General features: G+C 45.6%; 1 protein-coding gene across 1 annotated transcript in view; it reads right to left on the bottom strand.

Annotated features, from left to right (window-relative positions):
* Positions 1-7,688, bottom strand: part of rad54l2 (RAD54 like 2) — a 161,742-nt gene extending 154,054 nt beyond the window's left edge. The window contains exon 1 of the mRNA XM_086001283.1: positions 7,420-7,688. Within this exon, the coding sequence (XP_085857409.1) occupies positions 7,420-7,537 (118 nt within the window). The 5' untranslated portion in view covers positions 7,538-7,688. The remainder of the gene's footprint in view (positions 1-7,419) is intronic.
* Positions 7,689-26,646: the final 18,958 nt, after the last annotated feature.

The following is a 26,646-nucleotide window of genomic DNA, read 5'->3' as shown; positions in this document are numbered from 1 at the left end:
TGATGGATTGTGTAGCACAACTCTCCACCCCCTCTCCTTACATAATTCAGTTACGCAACAAGAGTGTGCGACATACTGAGCTTCACTCAGTGGCAGGGCAGGGGCCGCTACTTAGTTCAACAGGAACTGCTAGAAGTTTCAAGGCAGTGAATTCCTTCTTGACATCACGCTGTGCTGAACCATCGTAGCCTGTTGTCTCAAGTGGTACACTCTAGCTCGACGTTATACAAGTAACAGCAGTCCACCGACAGAAATGAGACGGAACAGTCCTCAGCACACCACACAACCCAGAGGACTATAAAGAGCAAGGCTTCACACACAGGCAGGCCTGTCAACACAAGTGAGGGAGATTAATCAGTCTGGTGTAAGCTGATTTGGAACCAACAACCCCACCCCCCAGACTCTTTCTAAAGTGTGTTTTTAAAAAAAATCAACGGGTACACGTGATTTGTCTCGTTAATGCACGACCGTGGATTATGTACTATCTATACCAAAACACCTCAAAACGAGCAAGGGTCTTTTTCTTTGTTGACATCTCTTTCCATTTTATTCTCTCATTTTATAAAATCGAGTTCTCTGCACCTTTTTTTGCACTTCCATCTCGGTCACAACAGCTGGGTAATCTGCAGCTTATTCACCCACTTTAGTAGGCACATAAAAGGTGGGGGGGGGGGAGAAGAGGAGGGGGACATCAACAATCATGACAAAGGGATTGAAAGAAAAGGAAGATTATAAATTAAATGAAGCTAATTTAAAAATGGTGCATTAAACCTAGCTTAAAAATGAATCACAGTGAAGGTTCATTTGGTAAGTGAACAGCCCGGTGTGGTGTTGAGCCTCACAGGCCAGAAAGGTTCCAAGTTTGATTCAATGGTCTGTGCTGAGCTGAATTATCTCACCAGAGAGCATTACAGTTGACCTCAGTGCCCCTGGACCAAGGGCAGGGCAAGGTGGCATCCAGTGCCCTTTCTGGAAAGTGCACGTGTGATGTGGGGCCATGACAGGATTCGGCTCATCTGTGACTCACCCTCCATCCACCCGAACCTCCCTTCCCCTGCACCCCCATCCCACAAAGTCAAAAGGCCTGCCAACCTTTAATGTCTACAGCAGTGTTGTCCAATACAAATTGCTGAGTAGTCACAGGTATGAAGATAGTCAAGCTTTTGGTCACCTGCCCTAATTTCTCCTTATGTGGCTCGGTGTCAAATTTGTTTGTCTTTTAATACTCCTGTGAAGCGCCTTGGGATGTTTTACGTTAAAGGCGTTATATAAATATAAGTTGTTGTTGTGACACAGTTTTAGCCACATGCACTAATCTTAGTAGGAAATACCTCACACACAATACATGTCAATGTACTTCAAGTGTGTATATTTACTTAACGAATATCTACCACCATTTAGTGCAAAACTTTGCAGCCTTTCTCTTTCAAAGTCTGGAATTCCAGCATGACACACTACATGTTAGTGCACCTGCTAGGTTTTTGACCAGCAGTTGCGAGCGATACTTGGATTTCATCATCAGAGTGATTGCAGAGAATGTCGACCCACCCACCACCGCCCTCCCTTCAGGCCTTCCCCCCCCCAGCCCAATCTACCCCCAGCCTTGCCCCCGCCCTCCCTCCAAGCCCACCCCCCAGAGCCCCCCACCCCCAAGACCGCCCCCTGCCCTCAGACTTGCCCCTACCCTCCCCCAGACCCGCCGCCCGCCCTCCCCCCAGACCCACCCTCCCGCCCTCCCCCCAGAACATGATTGGATGTAGCTTGTCCTTTGACGTGCCCTGTTTGAGCTGCTAGTTATTGGCTGGGCAGCTTTCTTCTGCTGGCCTGGAGTGGTTATTCACAATGACTGAGCTGACCACGATGACGGCTCCCCTCTCCGTAGGTGATTCCATGCTGAAGTCCAGCGTTATCACCAGTGTTACAAACCATTTTAGCTGATAACCAGTAACTAAGGAAGTAAAGTATACACAACGATCAAAAAACATCTGCACACTCGGCTTTTCATCTTACCATTTTACCAACAAACACACAAAAAGCAAACATCATACGAATACAAGTATTAAGATCACATGGCTAACAACAGTATCCGTTACTCATTTTTTATTCACTATTCAAAAATGTAATCAGCCATACCCGCATTCTCAATTAGCCACATGTGGCTAGTGGCTAACATATTGATAACACTGGTCTACAGTCATACAATGGCACTGTTGAGAGCACAGAGCACCTGCTGCTGATGGCACATTATCAATATAAAGATGCCTTTCAATACCAAAGAGACACAAGGGGACAGTGGCAAAAAGCAGCCTCTGAAATGCTGTTTCCCTGAAAAATTACACAGACAAATTGAACCCTTAGCCTGCTAAATAATTCAAAGATTTCCATCCAACAAAAAGCAGAACACCCAAGCCAGCCTCCCAAGTCCCACTCTTCTGACTCATGCATCTAGATCTACCTTTCGGGCCTACTTTGAGATACAGGCCCTGAGCATCAAAAACATCTTATTTTACCTTATGTAGCACTATGAATATTCAAACATCTCAAAACTATTTTTGGGCAAATTGTCCCTTCCTGTTCCTATAGCACAGTGATCCAAAGTGAGTGATTAAATAGCAGTTCTCCTTTACCAGTTTGAGCTCACATTGTACAGATTGCAAGTGTCCTTTGGCACAGTGAAAGGCATATGGCCCACCCAAAAATAAACGTTATATAATGGAAACATACTGCGCAAAAACTTTGTAAAATTCACAAAGATATGAAAATCATCCTTGATTTAAGAGGAATCACTATGGTATGCTGAAGGCTGAGCCCTTCCAGGTCCTGAAAATAATCATTTTTTGCCAAGGTTTGTGCAGAAGTTTGCAGCGATTTAAACAATCAACCCATCATCTGCTAACGAGCTGTACAAATGGGCTGGTTCTAATGTCACTGGGTGAATCGATGTGCTTGGCAATCGTTACCAGGTTTTGTTCATCATTCCAGAGAGGATGGTGGAATCAGCCTGAGAGCTGCGGGAAGTGTCATCCAGGGGATGATGGAAAGGTGGGGAACCGGGCAGGATGGCTGCAAGAAGCAGCGGTAAGGTAGAAAAAAAACTTAGAAAATAGGTCTATCATAGGTCCTTCGCTCTTGAAAGTTTCACACATGTAAAACGTGTCATATTCAAATCTTTTGAAATCAGATTCCTTGAGCAATAACAATTAGCTTCTAATTGAGCCTAGAATATGCCTGCTTATAGCACTTCCCCACTGGTAGTGGTCGAGATCAAATTGCTATTTGCTCTGGTATGACGCTCATCATTATAAAACGATACATCCTGCAAGTAACTCACGAGTATGTCATCCAGTACGCTACAGAATAAACCTCTCCCAAGGTGCAAACCAAGCTTGTAAATTAGAATCTATAATTGTATTACTGGATACTACGCAGTTCAAGTGGGCAAAACAGAAAAATTGTGCATGAACATCATTACGATTTACTGAAATCCTAGTGACAGCACCAGCATCAAAAACGTACTAGGCAAACTTATGGGTCTAAAGGCTGACAAGTCCCCTGGACCCGATGGCCTGCCTCTTAGGGTCTTAAAAGAAGTGGCTACAGAGATAGTGGATGCATTGGTTGTAATCTTCCAAAAATCCCTTGACTCTGGGAAAGTCCCATCGGATTGGAAAACCTGTTCCTATAGCGCAGTGATCCAAAGTGAGTGATTAAATAGCAGTTCTCCTTTACCAGTTTGAGCTCACGTTGTACAGATTGCAACGCCTTTATTCAAAAAAGGAGGGATACAGAAAGCAGGAAAAGCAGGAAACTATAGGCCAGTTAGCCTAACATCTGTCATTGGCAAAATGCTCAAATCCATTATTAAGGAAGTAGTACTGTAGCAGGGCATTTAGAAAATCATAATACAATCAAACAGAGTCAACATGGTTTTATGAAAGGGAAATCGTGTTTGACAAATCTATTAAGAGTTCTTTGAGGAGGTTAATGAGCAGGGTGGATAAAGGGCACCCAGTAGATGTAGTGTATTTGGATTTCCAAAAGGCATTCGACAAGGTGCCACATAAAAGGTTACTGCACAAGCTAAGAGCTCATGGTGTTGGGGGAAAATATATTAGATTGGATAGAGGATTGGCTAACTAACAGAAAACAGAGAGTCGGGATAAATGGGTCATTTTCAGGATGGCAATCTGTAACTAGTGGGGTGCCACAGGGCTCGGTGCTGGGGCCTCAACTATTTACAATCTATATTAATGACTTGGATGAAGGAAGCGAGTGTATGGTAGCCAAATTTGCAGACGATACAAAGATAGGTGGGAAAGCAAGTTGTGAGGACAAAGAGTCTGCAAAGGGATATAGATAGGCTAAGTGAGTGGGCAAGAATTTGGCAGATGGAGTATAATGTGGGAAAACGTGAAGTTATCCACTTTGGGAGGAAGAATAGAAAAGAAAAATATTATTTAAATGAAGACTACAGAATGCGGCGGTACAGAGGGATTTGGGTGTCCTCGTACATGAAACACAAAAAGTTAACATGCAGGTGGCAGCAAGTAATTAGGAAGGCAAATGGAATGTTGGCCTTTATTTCAAGGGGGATAGAGTATAAAAGTAGGGAAGTCTTGCTACAACTGTACAGGGCGTTGGTGAGACCACACCAAGAGTACTGCATTCAGTTTTGGTCCCCTTATTTAAGGAGGGATATACTTGCATTGGAGGCAGTTCAGAGAAGGTTCACTAGGTTGATTCCTGGGATGGAAGGGTTGTCTTATGAGGAAAGATTGAGCAGATTGGGCCTATACTCATTGGAGTTTATAAGAATGAGAGGTGATCTTATTAAAACATAAGATTCTGAGGGGGTTGGACAGGGTAGATGCTGAGAGGATGTTTCCCCTTGTGGGGGAATCTAGAATAAGGGGTCGCCCATTTAAGATGGAGATGAGGAGGAATTTCTTCTCTGAGGGTCATGAATCTTTGGAATTCTTTACCCCAGAGAGCTGTGAAAGCTGAGTCATTGAATATATTCAAGGCTGAGATAGACAGATTTTTGAGCAACAGGGGAGTCAAGGGTTATGGGGAGCAGGCAGCAAAGTGGAGTTGAGGCAAAAATCGGATCAGCCATGATCTCATTAAATGGCGGAACAGGCTCGAGGGGCCGAATGGCCGGCTTCTGCTCCTATTTCTTATGTTCTTATGTTAGAAAACTTTCTACTGGGGCAGTTCCAGGACACTTGAACAATATTCCATAATAGCAGGCCATTGAATATTCCAACTAGCATAGCAACAGGAACAGGCCATCAAAGCCATTCAATACATATACGGTCGATCTCTTAATTCACGTGCCTTACCAGTTCCCCATATGCCTGATTACTCTTACTTCCCAAGTAGGTATATATTTCTCTTTTTTAAACACCCGAATTAATTCTGCATCTATAGCCCACGGTAGCAGTGTGTTCTACATTCTTACAATCTTTTGTATGAAGTGAAGAATGTTTTTCTGGATTTGTTCTTTTTACCTGCTTCGATCAAATTCTAAGATTATGTACTAGAAGGAGGAATTGCTCCTCATCTAACCTGTCAATTCCGTTCATTATTTTGAACACCAAATCAGCTCATTTCTTAGCCTCCTCGTCTCCAGGGAATACAACCCAAGTTCACCCAGTCTCTCATCATAGCTCAGTCCCTTCATCACAAATATCATCCAAGTGAATCATTGCGGACTTTCTCGGAGGTCATTACATCCGTCCCAAGAGTAGCCTCGCTCCAAGTTACGCTGTTGTTGTTGCACCCCCAAAGAGCTTGAGTTGAATAACCTCTCATACGCTGAAAAATTATATCAGCCAAGCAAAAGACGCATCAAATCTCTAGGTATCACACCGCATTGTTTTTCCATTGCTGTCGCTAAGCTCATTTAGTGTTAACGGGCTCAACATGGTATCATTAAGATCAAGATGGACCAATAAACTTTAGCAGTGTTGGGGACTGCCAAATACAGCAACCTGTTAAGAAAGCTAGTTTAATACTACTGGAGGCAGAACCTACATATAGTGCTCTCTGGGAGTAAAACCACTAACTTATTTAGCAGTTTCATTCTCACTAAGGAACATGGGTACACTCTGCCTCCATTACTATGAAACTGTCTCTCAAGCTGTAGAGATAACAGGAGATACAAATAAGATAAACAAAAGCAAGCAATTAAAAAAGGAAACAAAGAGACTTCCATTTATGTAACGCCTCAAAGTGCTTCACAGGCAATAAAAGATTCTGAAGTAACTGCTGTGCATACATTTGGTGCACAGCAAGATCCCACAAACAGAACTGACTCAGATGCCCAATTGAGCTGTATCGGTGGTATTCGTCAAGGGAGGAATAATATAAGAACATAAGAAATAGGAGCGGGAGGAGGCCATACAGCCCCTCAAGCCTGCTCCGCCATTCAATAAGATCATGGCTGATCATCGACCTCAACTCCACTTTCCTGACTGATCTCCATATCCCTGGATTCCAAAAATCTGTATCTCAGCCTTGAATATACTCAAAGGCTCAGCATCCACAGCCCTCTGGGGCTCAAAGATTTACAATTCTCTGAGTGAAGAAATTTCTCCTCATCTCAGTCTTAAATGGCCAACCCCTTATCCTGAGACTGTGCCCCCTAGTTCTAGACACTCCAGCCAGGGGAAACAATCTCTCAGCATCTACCCTGTCAATCCCCTTCAGAATCTTGTATGTTTCAATAAGATCACCTCTCATTCTTCTAAACTCGAGAGTATAGGCCCATTCTACACCATCTCTCATCATAGGACAGCCCTCTCATCCCAGGAATCAATCTAGCGAACCTTCGTTGCACCGCCTCCAAGGCAAGTCTATCCTTCCTTAGGTAAGGAGACCAAAACTGTGCACAGTACTCCAGGTGTGGTTTCACCAAGGCCCTGAACAATTGTAGCAAGACTTCCTTACTCTTATACTCCAACCCCCTTGCAATAAAGGCCAACATGCCATTTACCTTCCTTATTGCTTGCTGTACCTGTATGCTAGCTTTGTGTTTCTTGCACGGGGCACCCAAATCGACCTGGAGAACTCCCTGCTTTTCCACGGAATCTTTAACGTTCCACCTGAACCACTGGAACAGGCAGGCAGTGCCTCATTTTAAACCTCACCCGAAAGACAACCCGCTCAATAATGCAGCGTTCCCCAAGTACTGCACTGAACCATCAGCTTAGTGTCAAACTCCTGCCATGGTGCTCAAATCCACACCCTTCTCAGGGAGTTCTACCAACTGAGCCAGACTGATGCACAAGATTAAAAAAGAAAACTACCACAGCAAAGAACTTTCCGTGCTGGGTGCCACTACTAAACTTTACCAAAATCTCAGCGACAATCCTAACTATTTTACATGTAGCTAGGAAACCACCAAAGGCTGCTCACCGTTTTCCTCCAGGTCATCTTCGTCATCGCCATCGTTGTCCTCCATCTCCTCCTCTTCCTCTTCCACATCCTCCGACTCCACATCTGGATCACTCCCTGAGATAGACTCTTCCTCCATGGCCCAGAGCAGCAGACACTTTGCATTACAAACTCATTGTCCCCCCTCTGTGGACCTGTGACAACAGCAGCACAAAGCAGCATACTATTAGCATTCATCAGATCAGATTTAGCAATTACAGCAAACTTCAACTGCGTGTGAAATTCAAATGAGACGTCTCATAGCAAAGACAGTTAATGTGCAGGATGGAAACACAGACGTTGATAAAATCTACAACTACTGTACTTTCCTTTTACAGATTACACAAGAAAAAATGCAGTCTCTCTTTCTGACAGTCACATGATTTTACTATTGCTACGTAACATTGGGCCAGAATTTGCAGTGGGTAATGATAGCGAACCAACAGCGTTCACTGTTATCACTCCTTTGAAATTTACCGCAACTTCAGGATGTAACGCATGCGCATCCTAATGCAGAAATCCTTAAGTTGCAGTCAGTCATTCACTGCTCCGACACTGGCTGCACTGTGCCCCCCACCCCCATAGATGGCAATCAGAGAAATTAGTGAAACTGACGAAAACTTGAGCTTTTCCGTGGTAATATCGCTGTTGCATACCCCATTAGGCCTTGTTGGATTAGGTGTAACTGGGGTTTTAACAGCATGTTGACTGCTAAACAAACGTTATGGCCCTGAAAAACTAATTTTAATTTTGTGGACTGTCAAATTTCTCCATTATGATAAAAATTACAATTTTTAAGAAACTTAAAAAAAAATTCTATTTTTTAAAAAAGTTTGTTCATATTTATTTCAGGTTTACCTTTCCCCATCCAAGAGCCCCAATCTTTGTTTTGCTCTCTGTAGCTGTTTTGCTCTTTGTAGCATTTTTAAAAAATGGGGCTAAAAGCAGCTTTTCATTTCCTGCTTGCCTGTGTGAGAATTCTGCATTGTGATTGGCTGCTTAGAGAACTTGTTGACGTCACAGCAGAGCGCTCTATGGATTCCCCATCACTTGCGCGCCAAAAGGCAAACTTCTTGCCACAGAGATTGCGAGATCTTTTGTGGGCAGCTTTCTTCGGAGCTAGCAGCAAACGCCTTCGTTTCGCCGCTGACTGCAAATTCCGGGCCTACGTCTTCAGGGACAAATCATAGCAGAACATGAGGTAACTATAACTCAGCACCCAACTACAAACATCCACTGTCCTTAAGCTTCCAGTAAACTTTGGGTTCAGGCTTTGCAGGGGGCATAAATGCCAGCTCCATCTTTTCTTCAAGATACAGACAAGAAACACTGCTATATTGTACACATAAACTGCACTAACTTTACTCAAAGAGACTTCATTCATTCCGTGTCACGGCTAAGCTAGAAGCATACATACCCAGGAGAGCGTTGCAAGCTAGAATTTGATTGAGGGGGTTTGGATTGTTTACATATAGAATAATGAATACCCAGGAGTGAGTTGCAATCTGATTGATGGTTTGTAAATGGAATAATGGCTACCTGGGAGTAAGCAGAAAGCCAGAATCTGGGAACTGGATGGTTTTGAAGTAGAATAGATATCATGGGGGTGATTCTATCTGGAATTTAATCAAAGGGTAGGGATGGTTTATGTAGTGTATATAATGGATGCCTTGAGGTGATCCGAGGCTGGAACCAGCTAATCAAAGGGTTCCAGATGATACCATTAAACTGCAGGATCAAAGCTCAAATCTCTCCCAGAAAAAAATATAATACCCTATGCTGCTGGCGTGCAAATCCACAATGATTTTGAAAAACACTTCACCTATAAACCATTTAACCATGACTGCAAGATTATTGGTTTAGTTTGCCCACCAAGAAATCACACCGTCAGTTTTCAAAAGAGGATTCACATAATCCTGTTTTCCATTACATTTGAAATAAGTAGACCAACAACCAATGCTTCAAGGTAAAAGGGGAATAAAGCTGCTAGCCAGAGCTCAGATCTTTAATCTTCTTGCAGCTACAAATGATTTCAGTTTCCTCCAACTCAGTGTCAGCTGTGGCTCAGTGGGTAGCACTCTCGCCTATGAGTCAAAAAGCTAGGCTGAACTCTCGCGCAGTACTGAGGGAGTGCTGCAGTCGGAGGTGCCGTCTTTCGAATGAGACGTAAAACCGAGGCACCGTCTTCTCTCTCAGGTGGACATAAAAGATCCCATGGCACGATTTCGAAGAAGAGCAGGGGAGTTATCCCCAGTATCCTGGCCAATAGTTATCCCTCAATCAACATCACTAAAACAGATTATCTGGTCATTATCACATTGCTGTTTGTGGGTCCTTGCTGTGTGCAAATTGTCTGCCGTGTTTCCTACATTACAACAGTGACTACACTTCAAAAAGTATTTAATTGGCTTTGGGACGTCCCGAGGTTGAGAAAGGCGCTATATAAATGCAAGTCTTTTTTTTAAACTCTGCCACTTTCCCCACCTAACGATTACAGTCCTCTGCACAACATGATGTCTCACTGATTACAGGACCGCTGCCAATGTGAGTTGTAACTGTCAGCAAAACAAAGAGGTATTGGTGCTGCTCAAGAGCCTCCTCAGAAGTGATCCCGAATTCCTCGGAGAGCAGCCACACCTTCACGGACCACATTTTGTACCAGGTAACCTATTCCAGAACCATTTCAAATTGCAGTTCTGAAAAAGAAACAGGGTACATGCGGTACAACTTCGAACATCAGTAGGCGTTTAAGTGGAAAGGCATCTAACGTCTCTGAATTCCACCAGTTTTCTATAAAAATACAATCCCTCTCAATTGAAAGCAGATGCTCATCTATTTCCATTTCAGACCTCAGACTGACCCCTCGCATATTTACCTGCATAAACTGGATATCTTAGTCTAAGCAGCTCCAATCAGATGAACAGATTTACAATAGCAAAATGCTGCGGTTGCTGGAACTCTGAAATAATAGAAAATGCTGGAAACACTCCGGTCAGCCACGGATGCTGCCTGACCTGCTGAGTGTTTCCAGCATTTTCTGTTGTTATTTCAGATGAACAGATTTGTTAGGATATAGTAGAGGTCTCTTTAAGGTGCATTCAAACTACAAGTTTAAAATGAGTGCAAAGCAGTTTTAGCTCTGTGCCAATGCTGAACTTGTGTAGTGTAAATCAGGTGTCAAGGCCTAACCTGACTCTGAAGAGGCACTGTTGAGTTGGTCCCTGACTCTCGATTCAGGCTGCATTTATACTGTAACTGCAGCATTAATGCATATCTAAACTGTTTTGCACAAACATTACAGTTGCAGTGTGAATGCACCGTTAAACTGTATTATACTTGACCTACAAGTGCTTGAGAGCAGAGTACTGTAAAAGGAGTTTTATCCTGAATCTAGAGAGTGCAGTACCCCACTCAGTAGCACTTCACAGGGCAATGTAGAGGGAGTTTTACTTTGCATCTAATTTGTGCTACACTTGACCAGGGAATTCTCGACAGAGCAGTGCCGATCTGCATTTAATCTGTTACACACCTGCCCTATAAGTGCTTGATTTTGACAGTAGGTGCCAAAAATGCAGTGTGTTCCGCTCACCGGCAATAACATTGCTCACTCTGATGCACACAACAAACAACACAAAACTGGAATCCCAAGCTGAAGCCTCAGTGGAAAAAGATCACTGGCGTTATTTTCTCAACAGAACATGGGCTGCCAAAACAAAGAGAAAAACGATGCTGAGTCAATTAAAATTTCCAAGACCGAGATCGACAGATTTTTATTAGGTAAGATTATCAAGGGATATGGAGCAAAGGTGGGTAAATGGGCTTGAGGTCCAGATCAGCCACGATGTATCAAAATGGCGGAAGAGGTTTGAGGGGCTGCGTGGACTACGCTCCTAAGGGAAACAAAACTATTAGTGCAAGTTCAAATCATATGGTTCAACTGCAGGGCTCGTTGAAAACCTTGTAACATGACAACTGCCACCAGCACGAAAAGCATCTCATGGAAAACAGAATAAAACTAGCTGTGCAAACTCCAGTCTATACAAAAAGGTTTTGAACCTAGGAACAGAAGTAGGCCATTCAACCCCTTGAATCTGCTCCACCATTCAATTAGATCATGGCTGACTTGTACCTCAACTCAACTTACACTCCATATCCCTCAATACCCTTACCCAACAAAAATGTATTGATCTCAGTCCTGAAAGCTCCAATTGTCCCCCAGCATCCACAGCCTTTTGGGGCCTGTGTAAATGGTCATTTAAAGCTGCACTGCCCAGAGGAACAACCTTGTGTATAAATAATCTTCAAAATGAGTGACAGCAATTGTAATTCTTCAACTAGAAGATCAGAGCCTTTAGTTTTCATTAGAATGAAGAAGATTAAGAGATCTGATCGAGGTGTTCAAAATTATGATGTAATAAGGAAGAGCTACTTCCACGGGTCAATGACTCAATAACTAGAAGGCAGAAATTTAAGATAATCACTAAAGGAAAGAAAGGAAAGGTTAGATTTTTTTTTGTGCAGAGGGTTGTTAGGACACGGAATGTCCCATTAGAAACAGAATCAATAGTAGCTTTTAAAAAGGGACATGGATAAATATTTGGAAAAGAAAAATGTAATGGGGTTTGGGGAAAGGGCAGGGGAACGGGACTAAGTGGATAGCTCTTTGAGAACTGGCACAAGCGCAATGGTCCAAAATTTTATGAAGCTAAGAGGTTCAAACTTTCACTGAATAATCAGCCAATTTCTTCCTACATAAGAAGTGACTGCATTTCAAAAATAATTAATTGATTATGAAGCGTTTTAGGATGTCCTGAGGATGTGATAAGCTGCTGAATTCTTTCTTCCCCATCCCTGGTTATCTGACAGCAATTTATATAAAAGATAATAAACAAATTGGAATGAATACAACCAAGATAGCAGCGAGATAGGAGTGAGTTACACAAAGCACAGAACAGGTTCAAGAGACACCATTGACAATCAAAGTGAAGTTCGAACAGTTTATCAGCATCATAACAATCCAGTGATGTGTTACTGGCTTGAAATACAATCCACCGTTAATGTTTGTTACGTATAACTGTGCAACTCCTGGGACAGTGTTCACTGTGGAGGTGGAAAATGCACTATTTTGTAACATTGGCCAGCTGTGCCCTGACAAAATCCTTCCCTCCTGTTCTCATTCCTTTCCTACTCCACCCCTTGAAGAGGATCTCATGCCCTTCTCCCCACCTTAAGGGTCTCTTGTGCTCTCCCATCCTCCCTTTCAAAAAGGTCTGTCTCCCTCTCCACCACAGCACCTGCTGCTGTGCGTGTCTGTCTCTCTCTTTCTCACCTCGCTTCCTGCAGAAATAAATAAAATCAGTTCCGTTAGAAGAAGCACGTCCAGTTGTGCATGTGTTGGAGCCCCTGGTGTGTGGTGTGCAATCCCCTCCCCACCCCCCCCCCCGAGAATTGGTGACTTTTAATTCAGAGATGGACTTCTTTGCTTGTGCATTTGTTTGTTTACATCAGGTCAATGATGAAGTATTCTGAACGGAGTAAATAGGGAAAGATTATATCCACTGGTTGGGGAGTCAGTGACAAGGGAGTCATCAATTTAAAATTGTCACTAAGACAATGAGAGAGGATAGGAGAAATTCCTTTACGTAGAGAGTTGTTGGAGCATGGAACGCTTTGCACAGGGAGTAGTTGGGGCAGAGACCATTGCATCTTCAAAGGAAAGACTAAATAAACATTTGCTGCAGTGGGAGCTACATGGCTATAGGGAGAGAGTAGGGCAGTGGGATTTGCCTAACAAGGAGCCAACACAGACACGATGGGCTGGTTGGCCTGCTGCTATGCTGTAAATTCCTATGGCTCTGGTCGGGTGGGGATTGCAAAGTGAGAGAGAGAGGAGTGCAGCTGCAGTCCAGAATCTAGAGGTCTGTTGAACACATTGCGCTGTTATGGAGGGCAGGCTGGAAGTTACTTGATGCTTGTACTGTAATTGTTTCCTGACTTTTTGCAGCAGTTTATATTATGTTTAGTTTAGGGGTATACAGTGGATGGACTAGGAACCATCAAGTTGGCTATATGCCACAGCAAATTTTGTTGGTAGAATGTGAATGATCATCTTGGGGACAGAGTGAGTCAGAAATAACAGTACAGAGCTGGCTCTGGGGCATAACTGGTTGAAGGGGCTGTGCCCTCTAGTTCTGCAATCAAACTGGTTGAATGGACTCCACAGTATTAGATTCACACTGCTCTGTTACAGACCAGAAACATCTTGGTTGGATCCCTGGTCTGTGATGAGTTAGCTAACCTCAGCCTGGGTCTTACAACTGGTTTCAGTGTCCCCGAGCTACGGGAAAAATAAATCAGCCAATGTGGATACTGGGCGCTGACAGGATCAGACTTGGACGAGGTGTCTCTGCAGTTGAATAACCAGCCAACACTCACTGTCTAGGTTTACATGAAGCCACTTGGATGAGATATCAGAAGGCAGTTGGCACCCGTGAAACCATGTACTGTACCAGCATGACTCCCTTCAGCAATGGAGGGTAGGAGTCATAAAAGTGATTTATACATTCTGTACAGATACCAAACTAATAAATTTTCCACTCCCCCGCTAGTTTAAACACCTATGCAGCCATAGGTTTTCCTCTTCTGATATTTTTTGAAATGAAAAACATTTCAGACTTGTAGTACCTGTAATGAAAACTAATTGCACAGATTTAAGTGAGAAGCGAATCTAAGGAGATTCAAGCTTAAATGTTGGTCATACAAATTATATCCAAATGGGATTTAATCGAAGAAAGTTCACAACCCTAATTCCTCACACTGAGCCCTGGATTTGGGCCATCAGGTGGGAGGCTCCAAGCAACGCTAAAACACTTCCATAAAGGGCAAATCAGAGGACAACTCACCCTAGCCCACTTTTGCACACTATCTGAGGATGAAAGGAAGGACAAAAGAAAGCAAGACAGGCAAAGCAAGACAGGCAAAGCAAGACAGGCAAAGCAAGACAGGCAAAGCAAGACAGACTTGCATTTATACAGCACCTTTCACGACCACCGGACGTCCCAAAGCGCTTTTACAGCCAATGAAGTACTTTTTGGAGTGTAGTCACTGTTGTAATGTAGGACACGTGGCAGCCAATTAGTGCACAGCAAACTCCCACAAACAGCAATGTGATAATTACCAGACTATTTTGCAATGTTGATTGAGGGATAAATATTGGCCAGTACACCAGGGAGAACTCCCCTGCTCTTCTTCGAAATAGTGCCATCTTTAACGTCCAGCTGAGGGCAGACGGGGCCTCGGTTTAACGTCTCATCCGAATGACGGCACCTCCGACAGTGCAGGCCTCCCTCAGTACTGCACTGGAGTGTCAGCCGAGGTTTTTGTGCTCAAGTCTCTGGAGTGGGACTTGAACCCACAACCTTCTAACTCAGAGGCAAGTGTGCTACCAACTGAGCCAGTGGCTGACACTGGAGACCACGGGTGGCAGGGGTCTCAGAATGGGTCACCACCCCTCTCTATTTTTCTCCTTTCTCCGTGAGGGCATGGAGTGACAAGGGAGGAAAATACAGGGAAGTGAAAGAAAATCAATCTGTACTGTCATGAGTCATCATGTCATGTCTCCTGTGCTGGGAATCCAATTAGAGGCTTGTGAAACCAGGCAAGCAGTGCAGTCTAAACAAACCTGCAGGATACAGAAACCATTCAACGTCTCAACTAAATAGCTGCTCTCTGGTTAAGGACTGCGGTGGCGAAGCGCAATGGAACACGAATGTTTGGCCCCATGGAGAGATGGGATGTAGGCTAAAATCCCCATTTTGCCGAGTTCTTGGTTACAGCTGCATTGCTGTGACCAGGTGCCTCTTCACAGGAGATGAAGAAAACTAGCAACCGTATCATTGCTGCACTGTTCTCAAGTGCCTCCAAGAGGGCAGCTTGAGAATGGCACTGGCAGAGGCCTGGAAGAAGGTAGCTCACCCCGCTCTTGACTGCAGGTGTGTACAGCCTCGAACCACCAAAGGGGGACTGACTAGAAAATTTTATCCACTTAAATAAAAATGCTATTTTTTATACATAAAAACTGAGAACTTGCTGTACACTTCCTCTATAGTTATTCTGCAGAAATGCTTTTCAAATAGTAAGTGGCATAATTACAAAGTACAGCCAGATACAGTAACAGGGACAGATAGCTCATGAAATAGCTCTTGGAGACTGCTCTCAACACAAGGGGCCTGGAGAACTTGTACTGCAGCAAACCAAGCATCTTCCCATGATCTAATGCATGCTCCAGCACCCTTGGTTCAACAAGAGAGTTCCTGATAATGTCACCCTCTCCACAAGCAAAAGAAGTGGTGCATGAAGTTCCCCTATTAGCACAACAAACACTCTGGGTTTTATGGTACATGTCTGTGAGACAGAGGTCACAACTGACAGTTTAGCGGCTCTCTGCTAGTGTATGTTATGTCAGTCTGCTGGCAAATTGGGTAAAGGAAGAAATAATAGCGAGAGATCGCACACATGTACGCACGAACAAGGGACACACAGAGACAGACAGAGGTAGCACAGCAAGGGAGAGACAGAAAAATACACGCCTCTACTCCCAAGATCAGGAACGCAGTGCGGTCAATATTAGATGGAGCAGATATCAAGTGTTTCATCACCCGATTATACCAAGCAGAAAAAAAAAGTCTAAGTTTAATTCTGACACAAGCAAAGGGAACAATTAGTGTTATGTAACCACCAATTACTAGGATTGGTCCCTATTCGACAGATATAGCATGGTAAAGCAATCAACCAATGAAAGCTGGTTTTGGCAAGTCACTGAGCGGCCAGTAATACAGAGCTGCCATCAGATCCAGCACAACACTTGTTATGGGTGGTGAGAGATGCCAGGGTCCTTTACTCAGCATTTCAGATGCAACAATATAATTAAGCTGTGTGTATGCATGTCTATGTATGTGCGCTTATATGTAAATCAAACCAATTACAACCAGTGTGAGGCATTACTTATCTATGAGCATAGCGCATCCTTGATCATTTTAAAGCAGTTTATATTCATTATCTGGAGTAAACAACTCATTCAAATCAGTTCAGTTTGAGAAATGCATTTTGGAATATAGCTGGTACAGTGACGTGAAACGTAATCAGTTGGCAACACCTTGGCTTGTTCCAAAATGATCACAGTAAAGCCACTCTTGCATTACATAGAATTTACAGCACAGAATCAGGCCAGTCAGCCTGTGTTTATGCTCCACCATACTCTTCAATTCCGTCTTAGGGAGCCAAATACAAGGAGGGTTTTATAACTTCTCAATTAGCAAGGGTAGCATAACTCACATTTTCCTGCTTCACAAAGTGCAAACGCTTTGGGTTTTTAGCTGTTTATATTTCCTTCCCATCAAGCTGTTGAGATTGAGGACTTAGAATCATACAACACAGAAGGCGGCCATTCGGCTCATCATGCCTGTTCTTTGGTAGAACTATCCAATTAATCCCACGCCCCTGTTCTTTCCCCACAACCCTGCAATTTTTTTCCCTTCATGTATACTTTCCTTTTAAAAGTTACAATTGAATCTGCTTCCACCACCCTTTCAGGTAGTGCATTCCAGGTCATCATAACTCGGTGTAAAATAAATTCTGATCTCACCTCTGGTTCTTTTGTCAATTACGTTAAATAAAACAACTTGCATTTATATAGCGCCTTTAACGTAGTAAAATGTCCCAAGGCTCTTTACAAGAGCATTATCAAACAAAATTTAACACCAAGCCACATAAGGAGATATTAGGACAGATGGCCAAAAGTTTGGTCAAAGAGGTAGGTTTTAAGGAGCGTCTTAAAGGAGAGAGAGGTAGAGAGGCGGAGAGGTTTAGGGAGGTAATTCCAAAGCTTAAGGCCTAGGCAGCTGAAGGCAAGTGCCAATGGTGGAGCAATTAAAATCGGGGATGCGCAAGCGACCAGAATTGGAGGAGTGCAGACATCTTGAAGGTTTGTAGGGTTAGAGGAAGTTACAGAGATAGGGGGGGGGAAAGGCCATGGAGGGATTTGAAAACAAGAATGAGAATTTTAAAATTGAGGCATTGCTGGACCGGGAGCCAGTGTAGGTCAGCGAGCACAGAGGTGATGGTGAACAGGACTTGGTGCGAGTTAGGATACGGGCAGCAGAGTTCTGGATGAGCTCAAGTTTATGTAGGGTGGAAGATGGGAGGCTGGCCAGGAGAGCGTTGAACACTCAAGTCGCGGGGTAACAAAAGCATGGATGAGGGTTTTCAGCAGCAGATGAGCTGAGGCAGGGGTGGAGTCGGGCAATGTTACGGAGGTGGAAGTAGGCGGTCTTGGTGACGAAGTGGATATGTGGTCGGAAGCTCATCTCAGGGTCAAATACGACACCAAGGTTGCGAACAGTCTGGTTCAGCTGCAGACAGTTGCCAGGGAGAAGGATGGAGTCCGTGGCTGGGGAACAGAGCTTGTGGCTGGGTCCGAAGACAATGGCTTCGGTCTTCCCAATATTTAGTTGGAGGAAAGTTCTGCTCATCCAGTACTGGATGTTGGACATGAATTGTGACAAATCAGAGACAGTCAAGAGGGGTGGTGGTGAGGTAGTGCTGGACATCGCCTGCGTACATGTGGAACTGATTTCAGATGATGTCGCCGAGGGGCATCATGTAGGTGAGAAATAGGAGGAGGCCAAGGATAGATCCTTGGGGGGTTTCAAAGGTAATGGTGCAGGAGCAGGAAGAGAAGCCATTGCAGGTAATTATCTGGCTATGACTGGATAGATAAATCTGTGTCCTCTGGTTACCAACCCTTCTGCCAATAGAAACAGTTTTCCCTTATTGGGCCGGATATTCCGATCCCTACGGGTGGGTACAGGCTGTGTACCCACCCGTAGGGACATCGGAAATGCCGGTTTCAGGCATGCACTGCGCATGCGCTGGAAACCGGCATTTCCGATCAGTCAAGAAAGCTTGGGAGAAGGGCCTCTGCGGGCGGATAGTTCCGCTTTTGGAGACCCTCCGCCCACAGAAAACCCTTACAATTCTTGCACCTGGTAAAAGCAGGCGTAAGGCCTGCTTTTACCAGGATAAGAGTTGAAAAAAGTAAAAATGTTCCACTGATTTATCATTTAAAAATACTTTAAAAAAATGTAAGTTTATTTTTAGCCCTGTAAAAAACTAATTATTTTTTTCAAAAATTTAAAGTTTTGTTTAAAAGTTAATTTATTGTACTTTCAAGTCATTTTAAAAATGAGATATTTTTAAAAATGTATTTAAAGTTTTACTATGTTTTGGGGGTGATTTCCATTCATATATTTGACAGGTCTTCCTGTCAAATGTATGAAGGGAGATTCCCTTCTCTGATTGGGTCCCCATGGCCCATGTGAGCCCAGGGACGCTGCGAACTACCTGCACCTCGGATACGTGGGCCCTGCGCACCAGCAGTTTGGAGAGGCCCAGCATCGGAATTGTGCGTGTCCCGGGAGCCCTCAGGTAAGGGCGCAGATTTTTCCAGATCGCAGTCCTCCGCCCACAGGAGGCCTGCGATTGGAATATCTGGGCCATTGATTTTGAACACCTCCATTAAATCTCCCCTTAACCGTTTCTTCTCTTCTCTAAGGAGAACAACTCCAATAGGCAATGTTCTTGAGCACTTCTGCTGGAAAAAGGGATTGCAACTTCAGACTAATCTGCCAGGCAACCTGCAACTGTCACCCCACTGTTTCCAATACAGTTGCACAGGGACACACTACACGAATATATGAATGGCAGCAGGATAAAAGAGGGCCACATGTGCCTCGAGAAACTAGAACAGACACACCCAAGTGGGTGAGCAGTCAACAGGTTGAAGGCTTCAGATCTATATATGAAATGGAAAAGAGATTGGAAGACTTGCACAGAATGCAGGGAAAAATGACACTGGATATAAAAAAAGAAAAAATAAGTAAACTCTTAAAAATAAGTAGAATCATGCAGTACTGAAGGAGGCCATTCAGCCCATCGTGATGGGAAAATGCAAGAGTCAGAGAGCAATGAAGAAGAATATTGTTTCATAAACAGATAGTTTAACATGGCCTTGGTTCTCACAATATGTAACTTTATTCACAGAATTTACAGAGTATCCAGATGCTTAGCTGTGGGAGGACTCCATCACTCAAAGGATCTGTCACGGGGTGGCAACTATGGAACAGACCCACTCCAAAGAACTGGACGTTAGCTCAGAACTCTGAGGCTGAGGATTTAAGGGAACGCTTGGTTTGGCACCTCCTGCATCTGTGAGGACGACAATTGCTGGTCTTGCATCCGGTTTGTGGGCAGATTGAATAGAGGACCAATCTGTTCAGACAACTGTGCCCAGTCTAACTGCATAGCTGTATGCAATATATTCATGCCAGTATGCATCGAGACATTATCGAACTGCACACTAGCATGTATGTTTCTAATGACCTGACAAAGCAAGCACACATCTTCAGGGAGTGCCATGTGTGCCAAACATGTTTCCTGATCTGTTGAAGACCCTCTGGCTTGTGTGGTGTATTCAGGATTTAAGCTTCCCCTGGAATACAGTAATTTGTCATTTTGTATTGCTGACTCAAGTTTCTTTGTCCTATTTGCACTTACACCCCACCCCCTCCAACCCCATTATATAGAATGCCACTGGACCAGACCATGATCCATTTACTTCCAATATGTGACATTTCCCTGCACCAAGCCAATTCCCATTCATTCCCAATGTATGGCATTTCACTGGACCAACCCAGTTCCCATTCACTTCCAATATACGTAATTCCAACTAATCAAAGCAATTCCGTTCACATGGTAGTGTGGAATTCTAATGGACCAATTTCATTTTCCATTCATTCGTCGAGTATATTATTCCTTGTCAAATACAAAATGCTCCCTAGTTATTGAGTTTCAGCACGTTAAAGGTACAGTTCACCTGGACACAATAGTACACTCTAATTCACTCAACTCGCTCAGCAACCTGTCCAACTACGAATGCCAAGAGCTGGAAAGAGAAAAGGCCATTGAGTCCGTCTGGCTTGTTATGCTTCAGTCTGTTTTCTGGACCTGTGTTCCCTACAGGTCGTTTCACCACCACTTTGACTCAATGCCAAGCTGGCATCCTTCCACTGCTTCCCCATCAGGAATTTGTCAATTTCCTTCCGGAAACATTACACAAGGGTTGCATTCAGGAGGATGTGGAAGGTGCACTATGCCTGCCTTGCTGTACGTCAACACATCTTACACCGTATGTGTGAGCTGGAAAGCTTTGCAATCAAGCAAGCTCTTCTAGGAGTGCCCGTGGAATAACATTATAACTGATATTACTTTCACCTCCTCACAAGCTACTGACTACTTCACTGAAAATTCCCTGAACATGTGGGCTGTTAATGCCCCTACATAAAAGTAAATTTACAATTGGTGATGGAATTAAAAAGTTCAACCCTGGCGAGACTCCAGGTGCCATACCGGTATTTCCAGTCTCATTCTCTCTCCTGCCACCCAGATTTTCTCTCCTCTTCTGAGGGCACTATCACACACTGAGGTACATGTTTGCAGTAGCTGGCTGCATCTCTTGTAACTTATAAAAGATGGCCACTCTTGACGTGTGAGCCTAAAGAGAAAGTGCTGGCAGACTATTTCACTAAGTTGGGCATCACAACCGAGCCAAATTGTGTCCTCTACTGACATCTATATACACCCATTCCAACTGGGGACACTGATCAGGGGCAGGAACCCTGGTTGATCCCTAGCCCCTAGTCTGTGGTATCAAAAGCAATTAATTGCCTGTCTTCAATCCAAGTGGTGTGCTTGCCCACTGAGTCATCAGATGAATGATAGCAGCTTCATTTTAAACAATGGCCCAGAAATTCGGGTCGGGGGCAAGCCCCCGACCTGCACTTACCTAGTGCGCGGCCGTTGAGCTGTGGGCCCCCGTGGGATTCCGATCCTGGGCCTGCTCCAACTGCCGGCGCGCAGTGCTTGCGTATCCCAGGGGCGCAGTTAGTTCGATGCGTCCCCTGGGATCACGTAGGCCATGGGGAGCCAGTCGGAGCAGGGAATGCTTCATTCATAAGTTTGACAGGAAGTGCTGTCAAACTTAGAAATACTACGAGCCCCAAAACATCACTAAATCTTTAAATAAATTTTAAAACATCACATTTTTTAAATAAACTATAAATTACATGAAATAACTATTTTAAACAATAATTTAAGTTTTTGAAAAAAATATTTTTATTTTTTAACGGGGTTAAAAATAAACTTACCTTTCTTTAAGGTATTTAAAAATAATAAACCTGTGGAAAAAATGTTTTAATTTTAATTAATTCACCACTTACCTTGTAAAAAGCAGGCCTTGCGACTGCTTTTTACATGTCTAACTGCTGGAGGCTTACCTTCCCGGGAAAACCTGCAAAAAAAACGTAAGTTCAATGCGCACACGCAGCCTCTCCTGTGCATGCATTCAAACTCTGAACCCCTTCTTTCAGGGGAACGGAAGTGTCGGTTTCCTGCGCATGCGCAGTGCATGCAGGAAACCGGCACTTCCATTGGGCTTACGGGTGAGTACCCCGTGCGTACTCACCCGTGGAGACCCGAAGTTCTGGGCCATAGTATACATTTAGTCCAACAGAGCCGAATGTTCCAACAACCCACTGTTCTACTGGGACTGCAACATCCCAGAGGTCTGTTCCATTGGGGTACTCTGATGACTGGGAGTACTACGTAAATAGTAAGTATGACTGAGACATTTTACAAAAAAGCAGTAATTGATCACCAAAGTAGGATGCGTCTGTGTTAGTTGTTTGTCATTCCTTCGTTGCCGCTGGGTCAAAATCCTGGCATTCCCGACCTAACAGCATTGTGGGAGCACCTTTACCTCACGGACTGCAGTGGTTCAAGGAGAAGGCTCACCACTACCTTCTGAAAGGCAACTAGGGATGGGCAATAAATGCCAGCCTTGCCAGCAACACCCATATCCCCAGAATGAATTTAAAAAAATCTATCGACTAGTTATCAATTTATGACGAACACAACACATATAAACTAGCAACCAGGATGGTATATTTTAGAAGTAATTAGATTGCTAACAACTGCAGGTACCTTTTCCAACGGGTCCACGAATCAAAGCCAGGAAAGCTCAACTCAAAAATAATCATGGTGACAGCTACTGGCCACAGTGGGGCACTGGATGAAAATGTCGACCAATGAATAACACAGGGTGCTTTGATCACATTGCCACGGAGAGTGGAATGCCATAGGTAAGGAGAGTAGCTGCTTTACTGAGTGTTATTGGGGAGGAGGGTGGTGGGTGTGGGGATGGAGAAATGTTTATGGTGTGGCGGAGCCACTAAGAGACTCGGAGCAATTAATAATAATCCCTTTAACTACATTATAGTGCAGCTGCGGACTGCACCTTTAAACTGTCTGTTAACTATACTGTATGTACTTTCCTGCACTCTGCGCGATGACGTCATGACGCCGATCACGTGATCACCAGTGGCGCGAAGAACGCGATGACGTCATGACGTCAGCTTCCAGAACCTTCCAGCAGTCGTCGAGTGCCTTGCAACCTGAGCAGACCTGTATACAGCTTCTCTTGTAGTTTTACCAGTTAACTTCGTTGTTCATTAAACTTTGTTATTTTGATTCAGAGTTGACCTCAGTTCCTACATTGGTGACCCCGATCTCGTCGGACAACTTTCGTTGAGATTCCAGGATGAGCACGAATGCCGTTGCCCTCAAACTGCCGCAGTTCTGGGAACAGCAACCAGCAGCATGGTTTTTCCAGGCAGAAGCGCAGTTCGCACTCCGGGAGGTTACAGCGGATTCGACCCGTTATTTCTACATGGTCTCCGCTCTCGACAGCGCCACGGCCTCGCGGGTCGTCAGCCTCCTTGGCAGTCCACCAGACGAGGGCAAGTATGAAGCTCTTAAAACTCGTTTGCTACAGATTTTTGGCCTCAATAAGTCGGAGCGCGCACGCAGGCTTATTTCTATGCCCAGCCTCGGGGACTCAAAACCATCGGAACTGATGAGCCAGATGCTCACACTTCTGGGGTCGGAACCCCAATGCTTTTTGTTCCGCGAACTTTTCCTCTGCCAGCTACCTGAACCGGTTCAGACGGCCTTGGCCAACTCTGCAATCACGAACTGTGCCGAGCTCGCTGCAGAGGCCGACAAGATATTTACGGTTACACAGCAGTGTTGCGCAGCCACGAGGCGCCCTTCACCCACGCGTGCGAGGCCCAGCCCTCCTCCAGCAGGCTGGTGTGCGTACCACGCCCGTTTTGGCGCCAAAGCTCGATGCTGCCGTCCTCCCTGCAGTTTCTCCCCGAGAAAAACAACTTCAGCAAGCCCGCGCTCTTCGAGAAGGATGACGGCCTGAAAAACACATCCAGTTCGCCATGGCGGTCGGTTCAGCGGGGAAACTTCTTTACATTACGGATTCCATGACAGGGCGACGATTCCTATGCGACACTGGTTCCCAGTGCAGTATTCTGCCAGCTTCAAAGCTGGATCTGCAATCCGGCGGTCATGGTCCTTCCCTCGATGCGGCTAACAGCGCGACTATCCGCACATTCGGAAAATGGACAGTCAATTTAACCTTCGGCGGTCAGCGTTTTGTGTGGGAGTTTATCACAGCTAAAGTATCACAGGCCATACTGGGGGCTGATTTCTTCTGTGCCAACGGCTTTCTGGTCGACGTCCAACACTGCCGACTCATTAACGCGTCCACTTTCCACGCGGTGCCTTGCCACCGCAGCACCGCTGTGTCCTGGTCGGTCGCCTGTGCGGTTCCAGCGCAGGACGGGTTTACGCGCCTGGTCGGCGAGTTTCCGGAGCTCACCAGGCCTACCTTCTCGGCAGCAGTCACGAAGCACGGTGTGGCGCACCACATCACCACGACAGGATCGCCGGTTTCCGCTCGGGCGCGGAGATTGGAACCCGGCAAGCTCGCAGCTGCAAAGGCAGAGTTTCAGACCATGGAGCACCTCGGGATCATCCGACGCTCCGACAGTCCTTGGTCCTCCCCACTGCACATTGTCCCTAAACCGGGCGGCGGATGGCGGCCTTGCGGTGATTACAGACGCCTGAACGAAGCCACTACACCGGATAGGTATCCAATACCACATATACAAGAATTTTCAGCCCATCTGGCTGGCAACTTGGTATTCTCCAAGGTGGATCTCGTCCGCGGATATCACCAAGTTCCCGTGCACCCTCAGGACATCCCCAAAATGGCGGTCATCACACCGTTCGGGCTGTTTGAGTTTCTCCGAATGCCATTCGGTTTGAAAAACGCGGCTCAGGCCTTCCAAAGGCTCATGGACTCTGTTACGGGATCTGCCCTCTCTTTTCGTTTATTTTGACGACATTCTCATCGCCAGTAAAGATACGAAGGAACACTTGGTGCATTTACGCACACTCTTTGCCCGTCTCGGCCAACATGGCCTCATCGTCAACCCAGCTAAATGCCAGTTCGGGTTAACCAGCATTGACTTTCTGGGGCACAGGATTACCTCAGACGGTGCCGTTCCACTGGCCGCCAAGGTAGAGGCAGTTACGGCATTACCGAGGCCTCACACAGTCAAATCCCTGCAGGAGTTCCTGGGGATGGTAAATTTTTATCATCGGTTCGTCCCCAAGGCGGCCTAGTTGATGCAGCCACTGTACGAAGCACTAAAAGGGAAGTCGGGCAAGGACGTTATCACTTGGACTCCGCAGATGGACCAGGCGTTCCTCGACACCAAGGCGGCGTTGGCAGACGCAACCATGCTTGCACACCCACTCCCGGGCGCGACCATCGCTCTCACTACGGATGCCTCCGACTACGCCATCGGGGAGGTCCAAGAACAATGGGTCGACGGGACTTGGCAGCCGTTAGCTTTTTTCAGTCGCCAACTGCGCAAGAATGAGCGCATGTATAGCACGTTTGACAGGGAGTTGCTGGCCCTGTTTTTGGCCATCCGGCATTTCCGTTTTCTCCTAGAAGGGCACCCGTTCACTGCGTTCGTGGACCACAAGCCACTCACTTTCGCAATGGCCAAAACGACGGAACCTTGGTCAGCTCGGCAACAGCGCCACCTCACATTTATATCCGAATTTACAACGGATTTACGGCATGTGTCCGGCAAAGATAATCTCGTGGCTGATTGCCTCTCCCGTGCTCCAGTCCAGGCAGTTCACCTGGGAATCAATTTCATCGGGTTGGCGGAAGAGCAACTGGCAGATCCCGAGGTGCAGGCGTATCAGACCACGCCTTTCAGTTGGCAGGTCGCTGACGTGAAGTTTCAAGCAGCAGGAACCACTCTCTTGTGCGACACATCCATGGGAGTGCCCCGGCCCATTGTGCCGGTCGAATGGCGTAAGAAAATTTTCCAGGCTATACACGGTTTATCGCATCCAAGGATGCGAGCTTCACAACGGCTCATGTCCCGCAAATTTGTGTGGAAGGGAATGCATTTAGACGTCCGAGACTGGACAAACAATTGTGTTGATTGTCAGAAATCGAAGGTCCACCGTCACGTCAAGGCTCCGGTGGCCAATTTCCCAGTGCCAGAACGACGTTTTGATCACGTACACGTGGACCTAGTGGGTCCTCTTCCCGCCTCGCGGGGATTCACGCATCTCTTGGCTGTCGTGGACCGTACCACCAGGTGGCCAGAAGCGATTCCCTTGGTCGCTACCACTGCAGCAGACGTCTCCAGGGCATTCATTTCGTCGTGGGTGGCTCGGTTCGGGGTACCATCCGACATCTCCTCTGACCGGGGTCCGCAATTCACGTCAGAGTTGTGGAACGCAGTTGCACAGGGCTTGGGTACCAAGCTGCACCATACTACCGCTTACCATCCGCAGGTGAATGGCCTGTGCGAAAGGTTCCATCGGTCTCTCAAAGCGTCCCTCCGTGCCAGCTTGCGTGGATCCAATTGGGTGGACAGGCTCCCCTGGGTGATGCTCGGTCTCTGCACAGCCCCCAAGGACGATCTCCAGTCTTCATCGGCCGAGTTAGACTACGGTCAGACACGCCAAGTACCATGTGACTTCCTCCACACACGGAACCGTGATCTGCAGCTCGGCAGCTCCTCCAGCATCACGAGGCGGCCAGGAATTTCCTGCCTATTGCAACCTCGCATCACGACCTACAGAGGACTCATGTCCCAGCAGAGCTCATGACCGCTGATTACGTTTTTATCCGGCAGGACACTCAGAGAC

This window comes from Somniosus microcephalus, chromosome 11, assembly GCF_052327205.1.
Source record: "Somniosus microcephalus isolate GS21.2 chromosome 11, FLI_Smic_1.0, whole genome shotgun sequence".
Classification (NCBI taxonomy): Eukaryota; Metazoa; Chordata; class Chondrichthyes; order Squaliformes; family Somniosidae; genus Somniosus; species Somniosus microcephalus.
The sequence above is the reverse complement of the archived record's forward strand: the minus strand, read 5'-3'. Positions and strand labels throughout refer to the sequence as shown.